Source organism: Dromiciops gliroides, chromosome 5 (assembly GCF_019393635.1).
Source record: "Dromiciops gliroides isolate mDroGli1 chromosome 5, mDroGli1.pri, whole genome shotgun sequence".
Classification (NCBI taxonomy): domain Eukaryota; kingdom Metazoa; phylum Chordata; class Mammalia; order Microbiotheria; family Microbiotheriidae; genus Dromiciops; species Dromiciops gliroides.
In genome coordinates this window covers 149,534,111-149,559,201 of record NC_057865.1, presented here as the reverse complement: position 1 = coordinate 149,559,201, position 25,091 = coordinate 149,534,111, and the positions used below count along the sequence as shown (strand labels likewise).

Genomic DNA, 25,091 nt, shown 5'->3' with positions numbered 1-25,091 from the left:
AATGTTCTCTTCCTAGTTGTATCTGTCTACCTCTTTAGTTTTCAATAGTGACTTCTCTTGTGTATCACTTCATTAATTTTAATCATAAATTGTTTTTTCTTTTAGAAATCAGAGAGCATCTTAAAGTGCATCCAGTTTTATGCTGATGAGAATTTTAAGTTAATAGTAAGTCCAGCCTTTATTTACATTTTTCCTTCTAAGTGAACTTGTGCAGTAGATTGCATCCCTAAACTACCAGTGGCATTGTAAAACAGTATTTAATTATTCATGAACAGGTCAGACAACTAGGGAACTTTCTAGGCCGGGTCATGTGTTAGATAAAGAAAAGGATTGAAAGGGTTAGTAATAAAACATACTTGGAGGAGTCAGAGTATGTCAGGTGAAAGGGTAGGGTTAGTAAGAAATTAGGCTATAATTGATTATCTTAAGTGGTTAAATGTCTCCAAATTTGCCCCAGAACAAACTGTGGACATTAGCATAATGGTGGGAAACCATGTCAGCATGTATGGGTTGATCAGAAAAAATTCATCATCACTAGCTCAAATATCATGCAACATTGTTTCACATGAAGCAAAGAGTTGGTTGGTATTTATAGGCAAGGAATAATAGCTGAACTGTCAATTGAGACTCTTCCATGGGTGTTATAGTAGTATAGTAGTTGATCCTGATTTATAGCCTTGCTAAAAATGTACTTTATTGGGGCAGCTAGATGGCGCAGTGGATAGAGCACTGGCCCTGGAGTCAGGAGTACCTGAGTTCAAATCCGGCCTCAGACACTTAACACTTACTAGCTGTGTGACCCTGGGCAAGTCACTTAACCCCAATTGCCTCACTAAAAAAAAAATGCACTTTATTAATTCCATTCAATTTCTAAAGTCATGTGGACATTGCCTCAGAAGTAAACTATCACATCCCTACCCATTCCTCCCCTGGCCCATTATTTCTTATATGGCCACAGCTTTCTTTGAGCTCCTTAAAAGAACCCCCTTTGAAAAAATTTTTAGAAAAGGTTTGCTAAGTCTGACCTTAAAAGATAGAAATGAGCCCACTATGAAAAATGTATTAGGCTTTGCTTATAAAGAAATAATAATTTTAAAAAACCTCAAAAGGCTTTCTGAGATTGAACTTTTTTGAATAATCCCAAGTGATGATGAAGACTAAGATGAAATTGCTCAGATGTATGCAAAGATAGCCTGAGTTGTCTGAAGATGCTATGCTTTCCTTTCCTTTTGTTAAAATAATTTTTTTGTTGTTGTTTCCTTCTAACTTCCACCCTTGATTTTCCAAGTTTGAAGTTCCCTTGGACATTTCATTCTGTGACACGGGATTAACGTAAGCAAGTTCATGGATTACTTTGAATTTCTAATAGATATGTGGACAAAATGATTCATGCTCCTACCTTCCCTCTAGGTAGAAGGATACTTAAGGACAGGGGTCGTGTTTTATTTAGTCTCTGTGATACTTAGTGCAGTGCCACCACACCCAATTAACATATGGCAAGTGTTGAATTACATCTTATCACAAATACAGGACTTTACTGAAACACATCTGTGGAACAGTGGGTAAGACAAAGTTTTCTTTGTGGAGAAAATCCACTTCTCTATTTTTCTTTATAAATGATCATAGTTAAACTAACCACTTTATCTAAGAGTGGATCTTAAAGTTCATAACTGTAAATTTAGTCACACTGAATTACAGGGTTCTGCATCTTGATCTATGGAGGTATTTCTCTTTTCCCCGAGTGATTGAGGGGAAAGCTTCATATCTATCTTTTTGTTGTTGTTTTGTTTTTTGTTTTGTTTTTTTAGTGAGGCAATTGGGGTTAAGTGACTTGCCCAGGGTCACACAGCTAGTGTTAAGTGTCTGAGGCCGGATTTGAACTCAGGTACTCCTGACTCCAGGGCCAGTGCTCTATCCACTGCACTACCTAGTTGCCCCCGCTTCATATCTATCTTGATCATCAAATGGTTAGAAGTAAGCTATGTTTTTTTCTTTAAAAAATCTTTTATTGATGCCTTTTGATTTTACATAACAGCAATTTCTTTAAATCTTCCCCTTCTGATTGGCTTAATAACAAAAAGAATCAATTAAGCAAAAATACCACATTGTGCCCCTTGTCTCTGCTTTCAGGAGAGAGAGGCATGTTTCATTCTTTGTTCTACTGAACAATTTTTAGTTTTCAATTAAGAAATAAGTCATATTTAAAACAAAGGAACAAAACTCTGTCCTCATAACTGTCCCAGGATATGATTCAGGTCATCCCACTTTAGCTTCTGAGAAGGGCTGGGAAAGTGTGGAACAACTGTAACATGCAGAGGACACAGAAGAAAATACTTTTTCACATTGTTTTTTTTTTCCTTATAAATGCCATATTTTTAATGCCAGGAATGCCACTCATCATATAGGTTTCAATTTTTTGAAAATTCAAGTTGTGTCACAATGTGTCACAATGAAGGCTGAACTATTCCTTTAGGCACAGACACTCTGTGTGTGTGTGTGTGTGTGTGTGTGTGTATGTATGTGTACACTCAATTTTCCCACCTAGCCTAGAGCACAGAAATGTCTCTCCTCCTAGCTCTTATTCATTTTTTATCTACCTTCTCTTTTACCCAGAAGATAGAATGGCATGAGTCTACATGTGATGGAAGGAGATATGATAGGCATCTGAAAGAATTTACACAAGGGTACCTGCACATACTAGAACTGTCACTCTGAATTAGAATCATGCTAAATCTAAGCTTCATTACATTTTGCTGGTAGTATTTTGGTTTGTTTGTTTTTTTAAACCATATGAGAACTTTCAGTTCTGCTTCAGTCAGAATATGAAGATAATTTCTCTCTCTTTTTTTTTCTTGGCATGCTGACCTCATTGCATGTCATTGCCATGTCCAGTTTGTATTTTAGGGTGAGAAGAGAAATACCACAATCACTTGCATTTAGCTGTTTAGTCATTTATTTTTCCCCAATTACATTTAAAAACGATTTTTAACATTCATTTTTAAAAAACTTTGAGTTCCAAATTCTCTCCTTTCCTCCTTCTCCCCCACATTGCAACACCCACTAGAAACAGGAATCACCAGAATACGTTTGCCTTTAAGAGAAAAACCAATGGTAATCTAAAGATTTTGGGGCTCAGATTTATCCATTTGGCGATAATATGCGATTTTGGAGTTAATTAGCCTCACCTAAGCTGGCTTTTAGACATGATGCTTCCACTGTAAAATTTGACCTCTTTTTCAAGAAGTCATAGTGTTAACTCACTGACAATTGCCTATTGTTAATAAAAGGAAGTTCTATGCAAATGAAATGATTTCATTCTGAAAATCAACATTCCTATCCATCTACTATTATTGACCCAGATCATGGAGAAGAAAGAAAAGACAGAGTCAGGAATATTGTGAGGACTACCCAGAAACCTTTTATGGTACTTCTTTGAGTGAAATTTTCCCCTTTGTTATAAATCCCATAGTATTATTCACTTTCTTTTGGGAAAATCCTTTTTTAAAAATATTTGAACAAAGATAAGTAAGAAAGATAAACCAAAAAAGAACCCTAAACCCATCAAAAGGGAAAAACCAACCCATAATTTTCTTTGTGAAGTGACAGGGTTGTAATTCTGTTTCTGAATAAGTAAAGATGAGGCATACTTTTAAAAAGGTGTCTGGAAAGGAGTGAAATTTTTTTAAAAAGCATATGAGGTAATTTAGCATGAATGTTTTCACTGATTGACATAAACTACTGTGAAGAAATTGTCACTGGATGTCTTTTTGAAGTTCCAAAATAAAATCATTTTCTCCTAACTTTTATGAGTCAGCTACATGGCTCACTGAATAGTGTTGAGTTGGGGGTCCAGATGACCTGAGGTCAAATGTGGCCTCAGATACTTACTAGTTGTGTGACCATGGGCAAATCACTTCACCTCTGTGCCTCAGTTTGCTCAACTATAAATAATAGTACCTACATCTCAGGGTTGTTGTGAGGATCAAAAGAGATCATATTTTGTAAAGTACTTAGCACAGTGCCCGGCATGTAGAAGACACTTAATAAATATTTAGTTTTTCCCCCTCATCCTTCCTTCTAATGCATAAATAGGTAAATCAGAGCAGTTTACTGTTGCTTCTTCAGGGATGCTTAGGATAAAGGAAGTGATAGAGTTGGAATGAGTGACAGATGAATGATAGAGTTGAAAGGGACCTGATTGACCATTGGGTTCAAGCTCCTTATTTTATAGTTGAGTGTGAGAAACCCAAGGCTCAGAGCTGTTAAGTGATTTGCCCACAGTGATTATAGAGATTATATTCATGGCTGAACTAGAACTAGAACTTGGGGCTCCCGATTTCTTTCTGCTGTGTGTATACTTGTCATATTTCAGTGACTACCCATAACTTGCAGGAAGGAACACAGTGTATTTCATAAAAGTTTTTGCAATATTTTTCTCTTCCTTTTTTTTTCCTTAGGCTTGTGAATTTTGGGTATGAAGAGTCTCAAAACCGAGAATTATTATCCAAAGATCTGAATCTACGTGTTTTTACCAGTCACACAGGTAATACCAAGTTTTTCTTTACCTTTGCTTTTAATTGTACACACACACACACACACACACACACACACACACACACCTATCTCCTGTAGTTCTCTAAGAATTGTCACATTGCTGACTTGTACTTTCCAAAAAAGAAAACTATGTTAGAACCATATTCTCACATGGTTCATTTTAATATGAATTTGAATATACTCAAATTTATGTGAGAAACAAAAGCTTAACTTTTTTAATATTAGCATTCTGCAAGTATTGTTGTATTGCTATGAGTAATGCAATACTACAGTGTCCAAAGAATTTAAAATGAATATTACACAAAAGAAATGCAGGATAGAAAGAGAAGGTGGGCTGGTTGTATATTGGGGGTGCAGAGTTATAGGTGCCCTGCCAGAGTTGGAACCCTTCTAATGTCAGGAGAAGGCATATTGTGGTGGCCTTGTGTGGTCAACTTATGGGAGACCATGAACAAGAATCAAGCCGAGTGGGCAGGCATGGGTTAGTTGAAATCCATATTTTTGGAGGGAGCTTCCAAAGGGATGAAATCCCAGATCCATTTGAGAATGTTGAATATCACATAAAAGACAACAGAAAAGGTACTTGGAAGTTATGAGCAGGTTGTAAGATAACAAATGAGAATCTGAAAAAGGAATTGAGGTAAAAGGATGTTATAAGGGAGGTCTATAGGCAAAGAAGAAGATGTTCTTACTAGTCACTCATAATAATAGATGAACTATCTATGTGTTCTTTGGCTATCTTTTAAATGTCAGGAGAAAAAAGACCATCCCTTCTTCCCTGTTGGGTGGACCCCCTACCTCCCTCGACTCAATTTAGAAATGGACATGGACAAGAATTGTACAGGAAAAGCAGGTGTGAATGGGCTGTAATATGCATCACTGGAGAGAAGGTCCAAACTGATAAGCTCACATATACATTTTTTTGTGTGTGTGTGAGGCAGTTGGGGTTAAGTGACTTGCCCAGGGTCACACAGCTAGAAAGTGTTAAATATCTGAGGCTGGATGTGAACTCAGGTCCTCCTGAGTCCAGGGCTGGTGCTCTATCCACTGCGCCACCTAGCTGTCCCACGTATACATTTTAATATGCCTAATTATGTTCTCTCTTTCAAAAATAACTTTCTGTAGTACAAATATGTTGTCCTTAAATGGAAGTGAGTAATCATTAGAATATCATATACTTTGAATGATTTTTTCAAGTACTAGTGATGAACCTATCTACAAGTTCTCATCTGATACCCCTTATCAGAGGGGCACACTTTTTTGGAGGAGAGGTATAGAGAAAGGATCTTCTTATTTCTTCCACTCTAAAAGTGCAGGGCCTACTCACAGGCCCAGTCATAGTATGATCATCATGGGAGTTTTGATCTGCACTGTTTATGACCTGGTCTGCCCCTCCTTAGGCAACCTGGTAGCTCCCCTGCTTCCAGGCACTCATCATGTTAATACCAAATTTATTGAGGATAGTCAATTAGCATAGCCCACTGCAGCTCAGAATTCCTATGTTCAAGAGATCCACCAGCTTTAGCCTCTTCTGGTAGCTAGGATTATGGGTGTGCACTACCGTACTGGGTTTGGGCACATATTTTGCAAGACAAGTGTGTGGTTAAGAGTCAGAGTAAGTCTAACTGAAAATTAAATAGCCTATATGAAAATTAAACCCATTATGCTTTAAGAACATAGTACTTGGGGCACCTAGGTGGCGCAGTAGATAGAGCACCAGCCCTGGAGTCAGGAGTACCTGAGTTCAAATCCGGCCTCAGACATTTAACACTTACTAGCTCTGTCACTCTGGGCAAGTCACTTAACCCCAATTGCCTCACTTTAAAAAAAGAACATAGTACTCTGCCTAATTAATCCATTAGCAAAAGATTGCTATAGCAGGGAATTTAAGGCATACTTATGGCTAAGATAGGAAAATGTGGATCTGGAAATGGGTATGAATGGCAAGCCCCCAAGAAGAATCATTAAGGGTTCAACATCAGCTTGAAAAGTTTCTAGTGGAGTACCTTGGGCTCTGTGTTGTTTCACATTTTTATCAGTAACAGGGGAAAAGGCATAGATCACATATTCACCTAGTTTTCAGTTGGTTCAAAGCTGAGAGAGATATCTAGCATGTTGGATGACAGATTTGGGAACTAAAAAGAATACCATGGGTTAGGATGTTAGGCTGAATCTAACAAGATGAAATCTAATAGGAAGAAATGTAAACTTTTACATTTCTTTCAAAGGCTAAAAATATCAATTTTACAAGTACAAGAGGGAGGAGGCTTGGCTCAACATTACTTTTTTAAAAATCCAAGTGTTTTTGTTTTTTGTTTTTGCAGGGCAATGAGGGTTAAGTAACTTGCCCAGGGTCACACAGCTAGTTAAGTGTCAAGTATCTGAGGCTGGCTTTGAACTCAGGTCCTCCTGAATCCAAGGCCAGTGCTTTATCCACTGTGCCACCTAGCTTCCCCAAAAAATCCAAGTGTTTTTGTGGACTACATACTCCATATGAGTCAAAAGTATGATGTGACAGCCAAAAGACCTAATAAAATGGTAGGTCACCTTAAGAAAGGCATGCTGTTTAGGACTAAGGAGGTGATTATTCTGTTGTATTTTACTCACCTCACTCTGCAGTTGTTTTCATTTCTGGGGCCAACATTTATCAAAGAGACAGACAGCTTGGAGAGCATCTTGAGATACCCTCAATCAAAATAGGGAAGAGCCTTGAGATCTTGCCACATGAATTTTGGTGATGGGACTAAGGATCTTAAGCCTGGAGAAGACATAGTTTGGAGGAAACATAATAACTGTCTTCAAATAATTGAAGGTCTGTCATGGGGGAAAAGGAGCCAGTGAGTTCTTCTTGGCTCCATAGGGCAGAACTAGAGACAAAGAGAAGTTGCAAAGAGGCCTATTTAGGTTTGACACAAGCAAATCCTCCCTAATAATCAGAACTATTCAAATGTAGAGGGGACTCCCTTGGGAGATGGTTCTTCCTCATGGGAGGACTTCACACAGGAGTCTGATGACCACTTATCAGTGACATTGCAGAGGAATACACTAGCAAATGGAAGCTAACACTTCTATTACTCCCTAAGTTTGGGAAAGCACTTTATTTATACATTATGTCCTAGATTCATGCTCAGGTAGAAGTTGGACTTGATGGCCTTTGAATTTTCTTCCAACCCTGAGAATCTGTCCTGCTGTATTAGCTCCTTATCTTTATGCCATTGTTATGTGGAAGTGCCTCAATGTAATAAATAATGCTGTAAAGCTTTCTGAGACATTTCTTCAATCTTTAAGGATCTAAAAGTTTATCATTTGGGGTTCTCCCTCCATTGCCATCAACCTCAGTATCCCCTTATAACTCAGTAAGTAGCATTGGAGAATTTCTGTAGCCTCCCCCGCAAAAAAAAAAAAAATACTTTAGGGGGCAGCTAGGTGGCACAGTGAATAGAGCACCAGCCCTGGATTCAGGAGGTCCTGAGTTCAAATATGACCCAAGTCACTTGACACTTACTAACTGTGTGACCCTGGGCAAGTCACTTAACCCTCATTGTCCCGCAAAAAAAAAAAAAAATTACCTTGTAGTTGACCCATTAATGAACTTCTTGAAATTTAGCTAGGCTGATCCTCTGCCAACAGATATAGTCTTTCACCAGATTTGTGCTTGTTGCCTTTCCATTATGGTAAGATATTACAGAATTTATATTTCATTGGCTTCATCTTCAAGGACATATGTATACCATGATGAGCCAACAGAGTAAGACTTAAATGGAGGTTCTAAAAATACTACTGCAAATGGGTTAGCTGTATTAGTAGCATTCTCCTCTCCCCACACTTTGCTCCTCTAAAGGCACTAGAACTGAATCCGGGTCAGCCTCTGTAGCCATTATCTAGGGAAGCAACCCTGATAGAGATGGGCATCACCTGGTACCTAACTGCTACCAATGAGCTGGTAAGCCCAAGAACTCCAGCAATAACACTCCCCACCTCACCAGCTCTATTTTTGTCCCAGTCCCTCCAGTCATGGTCAAGGAGAAGGATCCTTATGGAAATGAGACTTGACAATTGCCTCTCCAAGAGCTGTAACTTCCACCTACTCAGCAGCCACCCCTACTAAAGACTGAGAAAAGAAAGTTCTTGTCACCAAAGCCCTTCATACCGTCAGATGGCTCAACCATTGGCTCAACCAATGGAAATGACACTAAAGAAAATGCATTACCATTGCTTCGCCAACATACCGCTGGGTCTTTTCATCTGCCTTGCAGTTGAATCTTTCTATATGTATTGTCTTCCCCTATTAAAGTGTGAGGTCCTTGAGTTCCGGGACTGTCTTGCTTCTCTATTAGTATCTCCACGGTTGAGGACAGTGCTTTGGAGCGTAGTCAGTGTTTATTAAATGGTTTTTTCCCCCCATTAATTCATTCCGTGTAAGGTGTTGGATATTTAATTGACCTGTTAGAAGTTTCCACATAGTTTGTCAAAAGAGTATGAAGGGGGGGAGGAGAAAGGGAGGGGAAGATAGAGAAGAGGGAGAGAGAGGAGAGGGAGAGGAGAGAGAGAGAATATCTTTTTTTTTTTTTAAGGTGAGGCAATTGGGGTTAAGTGACTTGCCCAGGGTCACACAGCTAGTAAGTGTTAAGTGTCTGAGGCCGGATTTGAACTTAGGTACTCCTGACTCGAGGGCTGCTGCTTTATCCGCTGCGTCACCTAACTGCCCTGAGAGAATATCTTTTAAGGCATCTGCCTAAAAGCTGTATTTTAAAAGAGCAAATAGTTAAGTCCCTTAGCTGTCCTCAATATTCCTTATTTGGATGACTGATTTACCACCTGCTTTCAGCAGTGTGTGGAGTTAAACCGCTTTCTGTGGTTCTTTTAAAAATAACCTCTGTGGTGTTTTTGTTCTTCTTTCTTTGTTGAATTCTGAGGTGGTACTTTCCTGATTCACTATTTCTATGTTTACTGTCTACTGCATGATTTTATAAATGGGCTACTACATGCCATGTCATATTGAGTAAAATGTTTGATAAGTTTAGATGGCACGAGCTGTGAATGAATCTGCTTTTTCCTCTCTCATCAGCATCTGTGAGAGAAGAAAATGTGCCCTGTTCTCCATGGCCAAGCCTGGAGACAGAATGCCGTCTATGTCAAATGGGATGCTTCCAGATTGGCTAAGATAGAGCACTTCTGAGAATCCATTTTTGTTTTCCAACCAAGGGAATTAAATGATGAGTTGTCAGTTCAGAAGTCCACAGAAGGCCTTTTCAAATGACCTGTTTTGTATACGTGGTTAAAGAATCACTTCCTGAGAGATGTAGAATTGGAGAAGGATAGAACAAAACAGGTGGTCTGGTCCATCAAATCCAAGCCCAGTGTAGTTATCTACAAAATAATAAGCTTAATTCTTCTTTGCATGCACATGAGTGAATATAAATTCCCTAATCACAGAAGGGAGGAAACTCACTCCTTTCCTCTAAAATATTTAGCTCTAAAATGAAATTTAGCTAAGGACTGAGTCTATTTTAATAGCTAATAATCTGCTGACTAAATCCCTCTTGTGCCACATTCTACTAGAGAGGAATGGATAGAAAAAGAACCCCAATCCGGTATCACTTTCACAAAATGCAAAGGGCTGCCTGTTATTAATTCTCGTAAAATTGGTTCTCTGGATCCTGGGTAAGAAATTACGTTTGCATTTTGGTGTTTTATGTGAACTTGTTATAATTATTCCAAATGATAACATCCTATGAAAGATTAACATTGTAAATTCTTATTGTCAAAAATTTTCCCCTGATAGCCAGCTGGTTTTGATATTCTTCAATGGAAATTTATAGCACATTCACGAGATACAAGGGATTCATCAAGAAGCTTTGCCTCTCGAATTATGACTTCTCTCCCTGCCACAACTTTTTTACAAATAGCAAATTTATGGTAGATTAACATAACTGACCATCCCAGTTCACCCTGTGGTAGCCACTGTTTTGTGATTTGGGGTGTAAAAGTACCGTTTCCTTTAGTCATTAAGTTAGTACAGATATTTGAGTCATGTTCCTGTTCACAGTATGGTAATTACACCAATGTGTTACTTTGGTGGCGGTGGTGATAAGCAGCAAGATTTCCCTGTAGCTTTTAATGTTCTTTCCCTCTCGCATGAGCCTGGTAATACTTATCTGTGCACATGTTGTACCCTGAGTTGAATATATACTCCTAGGGAGAAGGAGCTAGTTTTTATGTTGTCTTTGTGTCCCCAGTGCCTCATATCTAGTTGGTGTATGAGAAATGTATATTGGAATGGATTGTGACCTACTTAGGGGATCTAGATCTACTTAAGATTAAAAACATTAGCCTCAAGGTATTTTCATTGAGTTTATTCTTCTGCCACATTTTAACATCACTCCAAATTTCTGATCTGTTCAGAATGATGTCGAGAGGTGTAACAGGTTTTGAGAACTTTGCAAAAGAAAGCATTGCATAAATGCAGAATTAGTCGTAGACTTCTGGCATTGTAATACATTGGTATAATTACCATACTGTAAACAGGAACATGACTCAAATATCTGTTTTGACATAATGATTAAGGAAATGGCATTTGGAAATCCTTTTTTTTTTTTGTAGCTCTCTTTTATCTCAATGTAGTATATATGGTATAGAAACTTAGTCATTATATGTTATTGGTGAAGAATTAGAAATGTGAAACATTCATCTCTTTGGGTCCCTTTGCTGTCCCAGCAGCAAAAAAGCAATGGGGAGTATTTTAGTAACTATTGGGAAAAATCTGGGGCAAAGCTCAAAAAATAGGTTTGGTGGTTGCAAGTAATCAGTAGAATTTGTCAATCTGGATAAAAGCTGAATTCCTAAAATGACATAGGCCCTGAAGAATAGAAAGGAATGGGCAGCAAATTCATAGATTAGGGATTCAAAAGCAAAAGGTCTAACTTTAGGTTTCTACTACTACACTCAATGACTCCAGTTGTCATGTTATCAGATTTGAAAATGACTCAAAGCTGGGAAACATGGCTCACACATTGGGTGAGAGGGTGAGGATCTAAAAGTTCTTTGTAGTCCAGAACAGTGGGCTAAACCTAATAAGATAAAATTCACTAGAGGTAGATGCAAAGTCCTATCCTTGGGTTAAAAAAATTAATTTCACAAGCACACGAGCTGTGACTAGATGGCACCATATGGGAAAAAGATCAGAGGGCTTTAGTGCTTTGTAGCTTGATATTGAGTCAGCCAAGTGGCATGGCAGTAAGAACAGAACAATACAAAAAACAAAAACAAAAACACCTTAGCTCGTATTGAGAAGCTTAGTATTCAGGACACAGGAAAGGATATTTTCTTGTAGCTTGCCCTGATGCAACCACATCTAGAGCATTGTGTTTAATTCTGGGAACTATATTTTAGAAAGTGCATTAACACTCTGTAGGGTGTCCACAGGAGGTTATTGGGACGATAAAGAGGCTTGAGACCATAAAAAGACTGGTTAGATTGGATATTTAGCCTTGAGTAGAGATGAGGTATCTTAAATTCTTTGAAGAATTGCCACATGGAAAATGGAGTAGATGTATCCTGCATGGTCCCTGAGGATAGAACCAGAATGTAAAGCTTTCTAACAATTAGAGCTGTAATGGATGGCCTTGGGCAGTAATGAGGCCAGATGTCTATAGCGGGACCTTCAAGCAAAGCCCACACTATCCTCTATCTGGGCTGTCATTGAGGCAGTCCCTTTCAGGTCTGGATTGGATTAGACAGCTTCTGAGGAAGCTGAGAGGCGGATGATACTTTGCTTTAGTCTGTCGTGATACTGCAGATGAAGAAATGCCTTCACATACATGTGAATGGTATTTAACAGAACTGATGGCAAATTTGCGTCTGTTATTTAACCATTTCTGTAAGTTATAAGGAGAACTTTAAAATGTTCCAGTAAGGACATATGGCATTTCTATAGTTCACCTTTCTGAAGGCATTTCTGATTGGGCAGGGGTATGGGAGCCTTTGAATTCCTTTGGTGATTGGGCCACAGAGAGGATAATCACTTCACTGCTTTCCATTTCATAGGGCCTATGAGGGCAAATGGAACTTTAAAACACAGAATTTTAAGTGTTCCAGTTAAAATGAAGTACAGAAACATCACACAAGTCATCTGCTTATAAAGAGAGAACAAAAGCCTCAGTTGTTGGATGAGGCATTCAGTCTGTGGTTTTTTTTAAAGAAGAAAAAAAAAAACAGAAAAAACCTCCAATAAGATTAATGTGTTGTTATAGAAGCAGATAGTGCAAATTCATCTTTTTTTGTTTCTCAGACTTAGAATAGAATTATATCATTTTTTTCTAGGATTTGAAAAAAAATCACGTGTTGGTTCACAATATTTGTTGAGTTTACTCTTTGTGTGAAGCATTATTCAAGGCACTGAGAAAAGTTAAAGAAAATGAAAAACATGAACTCAGTTATATGATGTAGTCTAATGATGGATATAGCACAAACACGAAAATATTAAAATAAACCCAAGAGATAGTCATACATAAAGCTGTAAACTATATTTAAAGCTGATCAACTAGCTTAATATTCATCAAAATAATTGAATTTGTAGGTTGTATGCAGTGGCATACTGATAAATGTTTAAAAACCAGTTCTCAAAAAAGAAAGTACACATGAGACACTTTTAAATTTAATCTGCATTATTAACATCTTCATCACTTTCTTAAGTCTAGAAATCAGCAAAACAAGAAATCAAGCCTTGATTTGTAGCATATGCTTATTTCCAAGATGTAAATGCTTACAAGGAAAATTTAATAATCAGCTCTTGCAAGCTGGTTCCAGCTGGCTCCCCCACACACTTGGTTGTATGTCTGTTAACTTCTTTTTAGCTAAGGCTTATTTAACTGATGGTTTCTGCCCAGATTAGAGATGCTAAGTATAACAAAAGGGTATTTGTCTATAGAATGAGAGGACATCTAGAAAAGCATAATTTCAAGTAGTTTTGACTGTGTATTCTTTAGGGTGCAAATCTGTTTGTGATATTGTCTATTGTTTCCTTTCCAGGAAGTTTGTGTGTATGTTACAACAAGAAATTGGATGCTAAGGAGCAAGTCTCATATTCAGTGTTTTACCTTCATAAAGGTACTTTACTAAATATTTGTTGAATAAATTAAATACCTACATGCAATGCATTGCCCAAGACTAGAGGAAACATCAAGATGAATTAGTTAGATTCCTTCAAGGGGTTGGTTTACAACTTAAATGGAAGGAAATCATTATTTGTTAAACACCTACTATGTGCCAGGCACTGTGCTCAGTATTGTACAAATATCTCCTTTGATTCTCACAACAATCTTGGAAAGTAGATACTATTATTATCCCAGTTTTATAGATGAGGAAACTGAGGTTAACTGACTCATCCTGGCTCACATGGTAAGTGTTTGAGGCTGGATTCGAGCTCAGTTGATCCTCACTCCAAGCCCAGTGATCTGTCCTTGGCACCTATCTACCTCAGTATGATAGAGGGTGATGACGTGTATGTGGATAATTACAACATCAGTTAGAACATTTTAAATGTAAAAGAAGATATTGAATTTTGAGAGATGAAGGAAAAATAATTTCCAGTTTCATGAGAGACTGGAGGGGATGGTAGATCAGAAGAACCTTCATGGAAGAAGTGATTATTCAAGTTCAGTCTTGTATAGTAGATTTGAAATATGAATAGGCATAGTGGGGTTAGAGGGTGAAGTGTGAGAAAAGGTGTTGGGGGAGGAAAACACAAGATACTTGTGTAACATGTTAAGGTTTACATCTTCCCATCAGCCCTGGGAGGTAGTTATTCTTATTCCCACTTTAAGATGAGAAAAGTGGTGCTCATAAAGTTAAAATGACTTTCCTATATTTATGCAACTATTAAGTATTAGAGTTTGGAGTGGTCCAGGGGACTATAAGTTTGTTCTTGACCTATATTTTACTTTTATCTGTGTATTTTTCCAAAATATTAGAAGGACCTTGAAGATAAATTTTAAAAAGTCTCATGGTAACCTCACCTTTTAGTCTTTCCAGTGTTTTCTACTTTCTTAGTGTTGGTGGTTTTCCTATTAATGAATAACAGTTCTTTGAAGCACGTTAAAGGACTATTCAGTTATTGTTAATAACCCTTTGACCTTGAATAATTTCTTTTTGCTCCAGAATAATGTTTCTTCAGGCCTTGGGCCTACACATCATGCTAATAGCATTACTGTTATTCAGGCAAAGACCACCAGTTTATTAATATTTGCTCCCATATAGTTAACTGCTAACAATGGGTTGAATTAAAATATTTTTGGAATGGATCTTAGTAAATCTTTGTATACTTATCTGCAAGGTTGCATTGGATCCAGCCCATTCTGCAAGGGTTTATGTTAACATATTAGTCTTGAAGTCAATGCCAACAAGCACAAATTCCTGATCAGTTTTCCACAATTAGAAAAATATTTCTATAATAGGGGCGTAAAAGTAAATTAAGACCCATATGTATTTGTATAGACTTAAAATACAAAATAAATGTCATTGCTTTTTATGGTTTGGAACTTTGGGGGAAATTTTTTATAACAGTCACATTTTAAAATATAAAACCAACAAAGAGGGAATCACCTGAGGTTAAGGAAAATGGGGAATGAAGCCTTGTAAACTCAGCGTGGTTGTGATTAATGTGAATGGCATGTCATATTTGAACATTTTCTCAGTCTAGAAAGTAAAACCCTTAGTGGGAAGAAGAGCATAGTTTTATGGAGACTTATTGACCAAGGATCAGCTATTGATGAAAGTGAACAATGTACATGTACATGTCCTCCAAATCATGGATATGGCCTGACAAGAAAATAATTCTTTTTGCAAAGCTTTCATAAAACTTTCTTTTCTTAAAAAAGTTTTCTTGGAAAATGCAGGATTTATGGTTGCCATAGTATATGTGAGCTAGTTACTTTTATACCCAGGATCTTTCTTCTGATCCCTCCCAGATTTATTCCCTAGGATCTACAATGATGCTAAGTAAGAGATAAGAGTCATGAGACCTCCCCATAACTGTTTCCTTGTGGATATACTCAGAAGACAAATTGTTGGGGTTTAGATGATGATATGGGACTATAGGGCTAGAATTCTATTTTTCTACCATGTATCACATTTTACAAAATGCTTACATTTTTTTAATGTAGCAGTAGCTCATGTGGAAGATTTAATGAATATTTATATTGTCATTTATTTTGTATTGAATAAATAGGTCTCATATTTTATTTCCTCAGGGTATAGTAAGACCTTCACTGCTGATCTTGGGACACTGGAATACCAATCAATGAAGGAGATTACTTTTCTTAATCTAGGTAGGAGACTGAATTGCACCTTTCTTGTCATTTCCCCTCCTCCTGTTAGGTAAATGATATTCTCTAGTATTCCAGAGAGCATTTCCTCCCTAAATTCTGTAATTACACTGCCACTTTTGGACTGCTATTATTTCTACTATAATCATTGACTTATGAAGTCTCAGCCAAATCTCTGAAGGAGGTTAACCAGCCAGGATCATTTTGGGGAAAAGTCATTCTCCTTTTTATCTAGATACTGGGTTGTATGGCCTCCTGTGATTTTAGGGTAATAATTGTGAAAGGGACATAATATGACTGTTTCTGATTTCTCAGGGGTAATGTAAAAATGTTAGCAACAAATAAGGTGTTCTCCATCAGCCAATAGAAAATAATTGTAGAATCATTTAGTCAGTATATGTTATTCTTGGGACCATAAGAGATTTATAAAAATTTTGGAGTCACATGTTCATATAAATTTTTGGTATTTGGTTGAGTGTTTTTTAGAAGAGTAGCGATTGAATAACAACTAGATGCTAGGCATTGTAGCACGTGACTCTAGTTTCTGCTATTGGGGATGGAGAGGATGGTGGATTGCTGGAGCTGGGAATTCTGAAATGCCTAAAGCTGCTTGTGTGTCTGCAGAAGTCTGGCACCATTATGGTCAGCCCCCAGGAGCAGAGGGTCATTAGGCTATATAAAGAGTGACAAATCAGCCTAGGTTGGACACAGAACCAGTCAAAGCTTCCATGCTGATCAGTTCGGGGATCAAACCCATGATTGAATTGCCTTTCCAGCCTTTCCAGCCTAGGGAAGATAGGGAGGCCCAGTGTGTGCGTGTGTGTGTGCGTGTGTATGTGCGCGCGCGCGTGCGCACGCGTGCACCTGCCTGAGAGAGGCAGAGACAAAGATACACTGGACTTGTTATTTCATTGATAAAATGAACTCCCAGATGGGAAAACTCCCTCAACCAATGCAAACTGGCACCTTCTCTGCATCTCATAATTTTAGAGAATTGCTTAGAACAGGGCTTCTTAAGCTTTTTCCACTCACAACCCCTTTTTACCTGAGAAATTTTTACATGACCCTGGGTATATAGGTATATAAAATAGATATACATAACCTTTTGCTGTTGCCAATTTTTTCACGGCCCCCACATTCAGTTATGCCACCCCATATGGGGTTGTGACCCACAGTTTAAGAAGCTTTGGCCTAAAATACTTATGAAGTTAAGCAATTTGTTCAAGATATAAGGGTCTTAAGAGAAAAATAAAGGTGAACGTGTCTAATGTCTACCTCTTTCCTATTCTTTCCCATTCCCTTAGAGAGGTAAAGCAGTCTGATTTAGGATTGATATTTACTACTTGTAGTCATAGCTGTATTCATGCCCCCTCCAGATCTATGATGCTTTATTGGTTCAAATCTAATTTCTTCTTAATTGATTTCCAGCTTTCCCAGAAATTCTTATAAAATAGGAGGTTCTTCCCAAAGTAATTTTAAGTTTTGGGGTTTATCAAACACTAGGCAAATTCAGTTATTTCTGATTTTATCTCATTTACTGATCTGTTTTCCTGTGTGTGTGTTTAAAATAAGTAGTGAGTAGTTTTTTTTTTCCTTGTTACAAAACAGTTTTATTGTGGAATCCAGTGAGATGGGAGTGGGGGGCATTGCTGGAGGGGAACACGGCTAAAAAAAAAAAGCAGGCAATAAAATCCTGGATTCCCGGATGAGTGAGAGCAAGGGGATTAGGGCCAGGTGACCTTCTCAAAGGGCACAGAAATATCCCAGAAGCTAATTAATCTTGTGTAGAGGAGTGACAGGGAAGGGGTGTGGAATCAGGTTATAGAAACTCCCCTAACACTAAGAAAGTGATCAGTCACAGATCCCCAAAGCCAACTAGGAATGGCTTTTTAGACATTTGCGTCCCTCCCTCTCCCTCTTCTTAGTGAGGGTGCAACTGAAGGGGTCATCGTCTAGGGCTGAGACTCATGGAGGGAGAATGATAAGAAATTCAGGTCAAACAGGAGAGGCTTCAGGCCAAGATACTCAGATCACCAGCTGGCTTCAGAGGCTGATACAGCAAGCCTTCTTCTCCTGAGACCCCAGCTCTTGCCCAGTTTGGGCACTGCCCAGGGTGACAGCATTGGCACGGGCACTGTTCTGCTGCTGCTTGGACACCTTGCTGAAAATCTCTTTGAGGACGACATTAGTAGAGTCAAAAGCTGAAGTTTCAATAAACAGGAGTCCATTATTTTCAGCAAACATTCGAGCCTCATCAGTGGGCACCTCTCTTGTGTGGCTCAGGTCACTCTTATTGCCCACCAGCATGACAACAATGGTGGCCTCTGCATGGTCATATAGCTCCTTCAGCCAGCGCTCTACCACAGCATAAGTCTGATGTTTGGTTAGGTCAAATACCAGTAGGGCCCCAACTGCCCCTCTGTAATATGCTGAAGTGATGGCACGGTATCGCTCCAGCCCAGCCGTGTCCCAGATTTGGGCTTTGACAGCAGCTGTTCCTAGCAGCATAGCTCAAGTAGAGAATTCCACCCCAATGGTTGTCCGACTGTCATGGTTGAACTCATTTCGTGTGAATCTTGACAACAGGTTGGTCTTCCCCACTCCAGATTCCCCTATTAGCACCACCTTGAAGACAAAGTTATAATCCTCTTCTGCTCTGTTTCCCATCTTGGTCCCTCATGGGGTGTTGTGTGTATGAAGAGGTGAAGTTGGGGTGAGAGGCATTGGCTCTGTGCCCCTCAACCCTCTGCTCTCCCGAGGCCTTGACCTGACTCTCTTCTCATTGGAGACAGTTAGCCTTTGCAGTGGGAAGGAACCAGGGCAGAGTCAGTCACCACTGGTGGGCTGGTGAGTCTCAACTAATTAGAAAGGGGAGGGTCACTAGTGAGTAGTTTTGATGAACACTGTTTTTTTTTTAATTCTTTTATTTATTTTTTTGTTGTTGGTGAGGCAATTGGGGTTAAGTGACTTGCCCAGGGTCACACAGCTAGTAAGTATCAGGTGTCTGAGGTTGGATTTGAACTCAGGTCCTCCAGAATCCAGGGCCAATATTTTATCCACTGCACCACCTAGCTGCCCGATGAACAATGGTTTTAAAAATATTTTGATGTCTGAAAGTCCTCTTTTATTTCTATTTTTTACTATATCCCTTGAGATTCTAGATATTTTGTTCTTCCAAATTAATTTTATTATTTTTGTTTGTCTCCACCCTCCTTGTTTTATAGCTGAGGAAACTGAGGCAGAGAGATAAAACTAGCTGCTGCCAATCATAGTTATAGTTTCAGTTACTGAGAAGATTCGCCTAGGTTTGCCAGAAGAAACAACAGAAAAGAACCTAAGAGATGTTAATATGGAAGAAATTGGTATTGAACCTACCCAAGAGTACTGTTTCTAGAGACAGGAGAGACCCGATTTGGGGCCTCTGGTGCTAACTAGCTATAAAGCCATTGACTTGACTGTCAAAAAGGCACATAAATGCGGACCCTTGATTTTGTCATCTGTAAAATGAGTCTCATAATACTTGTGTAGTAACTACCTTATAGTTTCAAATGAGATTATTTTCACATAGTGCATCACAGACTCTAAAGCACTGTGTAATTATCCATCATTATTATTGTTGCCTTCATCTTCAGCAAATGGTTGGCTCTGAATTGATAAAATGTACTGAAAGAGAGGCCTGTGCTTTTGTGATACTGCTTTGAAAATAATCATCTATCGACTGGGGTTAATTCCAAGTTCTTGAATTAATTTTCATCTGAAAAGCCTTAAGTTCTAGTCTACCAAAACAAAGATAATGAATGTCTTTCTTTTTGACAGACTATTATGTGGCCGTTTACCTGCCTGGCCATTTCTTTCATCTTCTTAACATTCAGCATCCTGATTTGCTGTGCTACAGTCTGTTTCTCACAGGTACAGTGGCATTTTTTTTAATAGACACCTCATGTTCATCAGAGTGGGGGTGGTGGTTTCCTGCCTTTGTTGATTCTGGTTGATTTTTTTTTTCCTACCCTCCTCCCTAGGCAAGAATGAACAGATGAGCTTGTTTCCTGATGGTCCATTACAATCACTCTCAGGGGCCTTGGCTTGGGACTGCTGCTCTAGAAAGCTCTTTAGAGTGAGCTTTAACCAGTCATCTTTATTACATCTCCTATGGAGCAGCTCACTGGACTATGAGAGGTTGGCTGTGTTGCACTGCGTGCTTGCACGGGGCAGGAATCCCAAAGTCCTAGAAAGCCAGGTTAGAATGCAGCTTATACTTTAAAACCTAGACACAGAGGAGCAAATCCATGTGAATCTTCTCAGTGGTTGAAAATATACTTGCTATTTTTATTTGCCAGCTGCTAGTTGTGTTTCACTGCCTCTTCTCCTTACCCTAGTCCTCCCGTCTGTTCTCAGGCTCCTCCATTCAACTTCTCTGAACAACAGAACCATGAAGATATGCCTACAATCTAGATTTCTCTTTTCCTTAATTTAATTTACATATGCCTGTCACTGTCTGACATGTACACACACTAGATGTTCAATAACATGATGAGGTTCTTAAATATCTGTGTCACCAGAGTGATTATGATATCAGTGGGACTGTGCATTTGCTCCAAATAGACTAGAACTATAGGCATACTTCATATAAATATAATAAGACCCATCACAAAATGGAGTTCAGTTTAAGGCAAATCTCTCTTGGAGTTTATCTACGGGGATTTATTATATAGATATGCCAGAAGCACCTTATTTTCTTGGTAGACATTAAGCTTTTTGAGAGCAGGGACTATTTTTGTCTGTATCATGGTGTTCTAGGAGTGCCTAATAGGATAAATACTTGTAGGATGAATGAATCAATTTTAATATAATTTCACCTCTAATAGAATCTTGCATCAGGGGTCTTTGAAGATGACAAAGAAATTTATTTTTAAGAATTATAAATAAAAATATGAATTAAAATTGTACATATAATCAATCAGTTGACTTGCTTTTTAAAATGCCAACATATTTTTTTTTAATTTCTTAATTTTTAAAAAAGATTATTCGATGGATTTTTGAGAACATGTGGACCTGTCGTGCATTTGACCCTATTCAGGAATTTTTAATTGGTAGGTGTGGCTGATACAGCTGTTTAAATATTTGATCCTTTTGATTTCAGGGACACAGTAAATTGATGATGCCCCAGTCTATTGTATTGATGCTTAGAAGTGCTTTTACTTTGGCAGTTGAAGTCAGTGGCTAATTAAATTTCATTCTCCCATAATTAGGCGGGAATCAATGGCTATTCAGAGATTGATGAGATGTGATCCTAGTGCCAAAGCTCGTGTCAATGATTTTTTATAAGGTGTAATCTTCTTAGAATAGCCATGAGCTGCTTTCATAAAGGTAGCATCAAATTCCTTCATTATTTTGTTTTATGTGAACATCAAGTAATTTGCAAAAATATATTTATTGCATGCAATATGTTTAAAATTTTTCTTTTATTTTCAATGCATGGAACAAAAAGGGCATTAAAATGTATTTATTGTATATTTATATAGTTTTTACTTAAGAATTGACCCAAAATATCACAGTTTTCAAATATATATTTTTAAATAGAATAAATAGCTAAAATCAACATGTTGGACAGTTTTTAGAGGTGGGGGAAGAGGCCATGGAAAATGTCTTTCTGATAATTCGCAACTTCCTCCTTACTGTTATTATTAAACACTCTCTTTTTATCCATCCAGCCTCCTTATACTGGAAATTGTGTCTGGATATAAGCAACACAGATAAACTTCTTCCATATTCCTCATTACATTCCTGGAATACAGTAAGTCAGTATACTGTCTAATGGCTATGTTACTAATACTTTTTTATAATATACTTAGTGTTAAAGCAATGGGACTTGAGTTCATCATAGTCCCTGAAGAGCTGTATAGCAATGATGGCTTTTCCTTCTTCTACTTTGCCATTCACTAATTGTGCCGCTGACATTATTGTCTTGTGTGTTCTTTTGTCCCCTAAGGCAATCCTGAAGTCTCACAAAAAGTTAATGTGTAGATCCATCCCCAAAGTTCCCAAAGCTTCAATTTGATAAAGCTCAGTAACTTATAAAAATGCATCCATTGGTGGAGTGTCAATATGTGGGACTAGCTAACTTTTATAAACCAAATGAAATCAAACCAGCGACGTTTTCCTCCTGCCTTTCAGCACTCTCTTCCTATCAGGAAGTCTAAATGAAGAGGCTGTACCCTTCCCCTTTGGGGCACAGTGTAACACACTGGCAGTCTGTGGGGCCAGGAAAGTAAAAACAATGTCCTGCTAGAGCCAGGATTCAGACTCATATACCATGATTGTGAGCCTCGTGGTCTTTCTCCTATGACAGGGTATCTGCAATGAGAAGGGCAGATTGAATTTCTATAACCCTTTAAAAATGGGCTTTATATCCGTGATCTCATTTAATTTTTATCTTCCATTTTATAGTTGGTGAAACTGATTAGTAAGCACCAGGCACTGGCTATATCCTTATGAAGATTACAACCTAGTGTGGTGGTGTGATATATTCACAGATAACTATAATACAAAATGATACATGATAATTGAATAAGACCTGCAAACAATGTGTTATAATTTAAGGTCTGATGGAGGAAAGAGATTCCTGAGGGAATCAAAGAAAGCTTCAGGTAGAGAATAGCATTTGAACTGGAATTTAAATGATATGGAGGATTTCAACAGGTAGAGGAGGAAGGGAGGGCACAAAAGGAAAAATGTGAGCAAAGGTGGAAAAGCATGGAACATGAAAGGGAGATAGTGAATAGTTTGGTTTGACTGGGATATAAAGTGTGTGGAGGGGAATCGTAAGAGAAAATGCCCATAAGACATAGACAATGAGGCAGCTAGGTGGCGCAGTGAATAGCGGTCCAGGCCTGGAGTCAGGAGGAACTGAGTTTAAATCCAGTCTCAGACACCTACTGGCTGTGTGACCCTAGGCAAGTCACTTAACACTAGTTGCCAAAAACAAACAAACAAAAACACAACCCCAAAACAGACATCTTGAGAGCAGAGATTTGTTTTCATTATTTATTTGTATCTTCAAGGCTTTATACATAATAGGTTGTAAATAGTAGGTTCATAGAATCATAGATTTAGATTTGAAAGGAACTATAGAAGCCATTACAACCCCCTCATTACATGTGAGGAAACTGAGGCCCAGAGAGATTAAGTGACTTGCTCAGACATTAAGTATCTGAGGCTGGATTTCAACTCAGATCTTCCTTACCACAAGTCCCAGAACTCTATTCATTACCCCACATTGCTTCCGAGTTAAGAGTTTGTTGGTTAACTTGGTGCTCAGATTGTGAAGAACATCAGACTCTAGGTTGAGTAACTAAAAGTGGATTCATGAAGAAAGCGGCAGTCAATCTGAGTGGAGGAGATTTGGTATGTGAAAATAGTCCCTGAAAAGTAAATACTAGCTATGTTTGAAGCAAAATAGAAAATAAGTTAATCTCTAAACTATTCAAACTTTTGTGGAGGCCTAATGTTTACACATTTTTAAAAGCCCTTCTTCCCACTTGAGACTGTATTTATAGAGTTGCCAAACTCACAATCTATATGGTGCAATTTTTTCCCCTACCACTTTGTCCCTTCTTCCCTTTTATTTAAACTATAATCTCCTGTAGCAATGCAACAAGAAGTTTACAGGTTGAACCACAATGAAGACAGGAAATATATACTCTTTGTCCTTCCCCAACCACCTCACTCATTCCCCCTATGGTGGTGTTAGTTAGAACAGATTTTTTAAAGTACCTAATTATCAGTGTCAGGGATGCATAGAGGCTAAGTTATTCATATAATTTCACACACAGATGTTTTAGTTGGATATCATCTGAGTGAATTGCCTTAGGAAGAAGAACCTTTAACTTATATGAAAAAGGGAAAATGATGGTTTGTAGTTAATGTCTGCTTTAGACAGGGTCTGGGTGCCTGCCTCATTCTTGTGAAAATGAGAAGTAACATCATACTGGGCATATAAAAATGAGATGCCAGTATTTATATATGCTAAGAAATTTGCTTAGAAAACCAGTTACAACCACTTTCCAGGTTAAGGGCTAATGTATTCCTTTAAATGGTTTATCTTTAGCAATTACAGACATTGGTTAACCTCTTATTTCCTAAATGTGTAAATGTGCATAGTGCTGGTTGGGCACTTAGTAAATATGCAATAAATAAAAATTTGTTGGTTTACGACCACAGCAGAAGTATTAGGCTCACTTTGCTTCTATGTTGCAACATAAAAAAAGACTACTACAATATTGTATTTGCAAGGATGCCAAAGAATATGGTGCCTTTTGTACCCATGGAAGAAAGAAAATGCTGCAGTTTGATGGTACAGAAGTTAGTGTTGGACCTGAAGTCAAGAAGACCTGAGTTCAAATGTGACCTCAGACACTTACTAGCTATATGGTACTGCACAAGTCACTTAACCTTTGTCTACCTCAGTTTCCTCATCTGTAAAATGGGAATAATCATAGCACCTACCTCCCAGGGTTGTAGTGAAGCAAGACATAGTGAGATAATATTGGAAAAGTGCTACATAAATGCTAATTACTACTATTTTATATTTTCCAACAGTCTAAGAGAAAATAGGATTTACTCTCCTTAGGTTTTTGTTTTGGTTCCATCATTTCAGTCGTGCCTGATTCTTCATGACCCCATTTGGGGTTTTCTTAGCAAATATACTGGAGTGGTTTGCCATTTTCTTCTCCAGCTCATTTTACAGATGAGGAAACTGAGGCAAACAGAGTCAAGTGACTTGTCCAGGGTCACCCAGCTAGTAAGTGTTTGAGGCCAGATTCGAACTCAGGAAGATGAGTCTTCCTGACTCCAAGCCCAGAACTCTATCCACTGGACCACCTAGCTACTCTTGTCCTAAGGTAGAAATATAATAAATAATCTGAAGTCACACTGAGATTTTAATACTTTTTTTAAAGCACCCCCCAGATTGGTCTGGTAGATTGAATGATAGACAATTTCTGTCCCAATTCTTTTGTCTCACTTTGGTAACTTAAACCACTGGAATGAACATTTTGTATGACTGTTTGCCCTGCTCGCATCCCCAACCCACAACACAGTGCCTGGAACATGGGTGCTTAAAAAATTCCTATTGATTGATCAATGAACTGCCTTGTAAACTGAGATGCATTGCTTTTCCAGAATGTTGTGCGCCAGCAATATTATTTGTAGGTA

The 25,091-nt window shown here is 38.2% G+C and overlaps 2 protein-coding genes across 4 annotated transcripts in view; one reads left to right on the top strand and one right to left on the bottom strand.

Annotated features, from left to right (window-relative positions):
- Positions 1 to 25,091, top strand: part of LOC122730030 (gamma-secretase activating protein) — a 120,927-nt gene that overhangs the window by 45,643 nt on the left and 50,193 nt on the right. For all 3 annotated transcript variants that reach the window (XM_043969225.1, XM_043969224.1, XM_043969226.1), the window contains exons 10-18: positions 106 to 165; positions 1,289 to 1,332; positions 4,458 to 4,543; positions 13,585 to 13,662; positions 15,804 to 15,881; positions 19,695 to 19,787; positions 19,898 to 20,115; positions 20,899 to 20,968; positions 21,590 to 21,672. In XM_043969225.1, the coding sequence (XP_043825160.1) occupies positions 106 to 165; positions 1,289 to 1,332; positions 4,458 to 4,543; positions 13,585 to 13,662; positions 15,804 to 15,881; positions 19,695 to 19,787; positions 19,898 to 20,115; positions 20,899 to 20,968; positions 21,590 to 21,672 (810 nt within the window). The remainder of the gene's footprint in view (positions 1 to 105; positions 166 to 1,288; positions 1,333 to 4,457; positions 4,544 to 13,584; positions 13,663 to 15,803; positions 15,882 to 19,694; positions 19,788 to 19,897; positions 20,116 to 20,898; positions 20,969 to 21,589; positions 21,673 to 25,091) is intronic.
- On the bottom strand, positions 17,612 to 18,559 carry LOC122730032 (ras-related protein Rab-25-like). Its single transcript, XM_043969227.1, is given in 1 exon segment — positions 17,612 to 18,559. A coding segment is annotated over 1 exon segment (624 nt). The 5' UTR covers positions 18,546 to 18,559; the 3' UTR covers positions 17,612 to 17,921.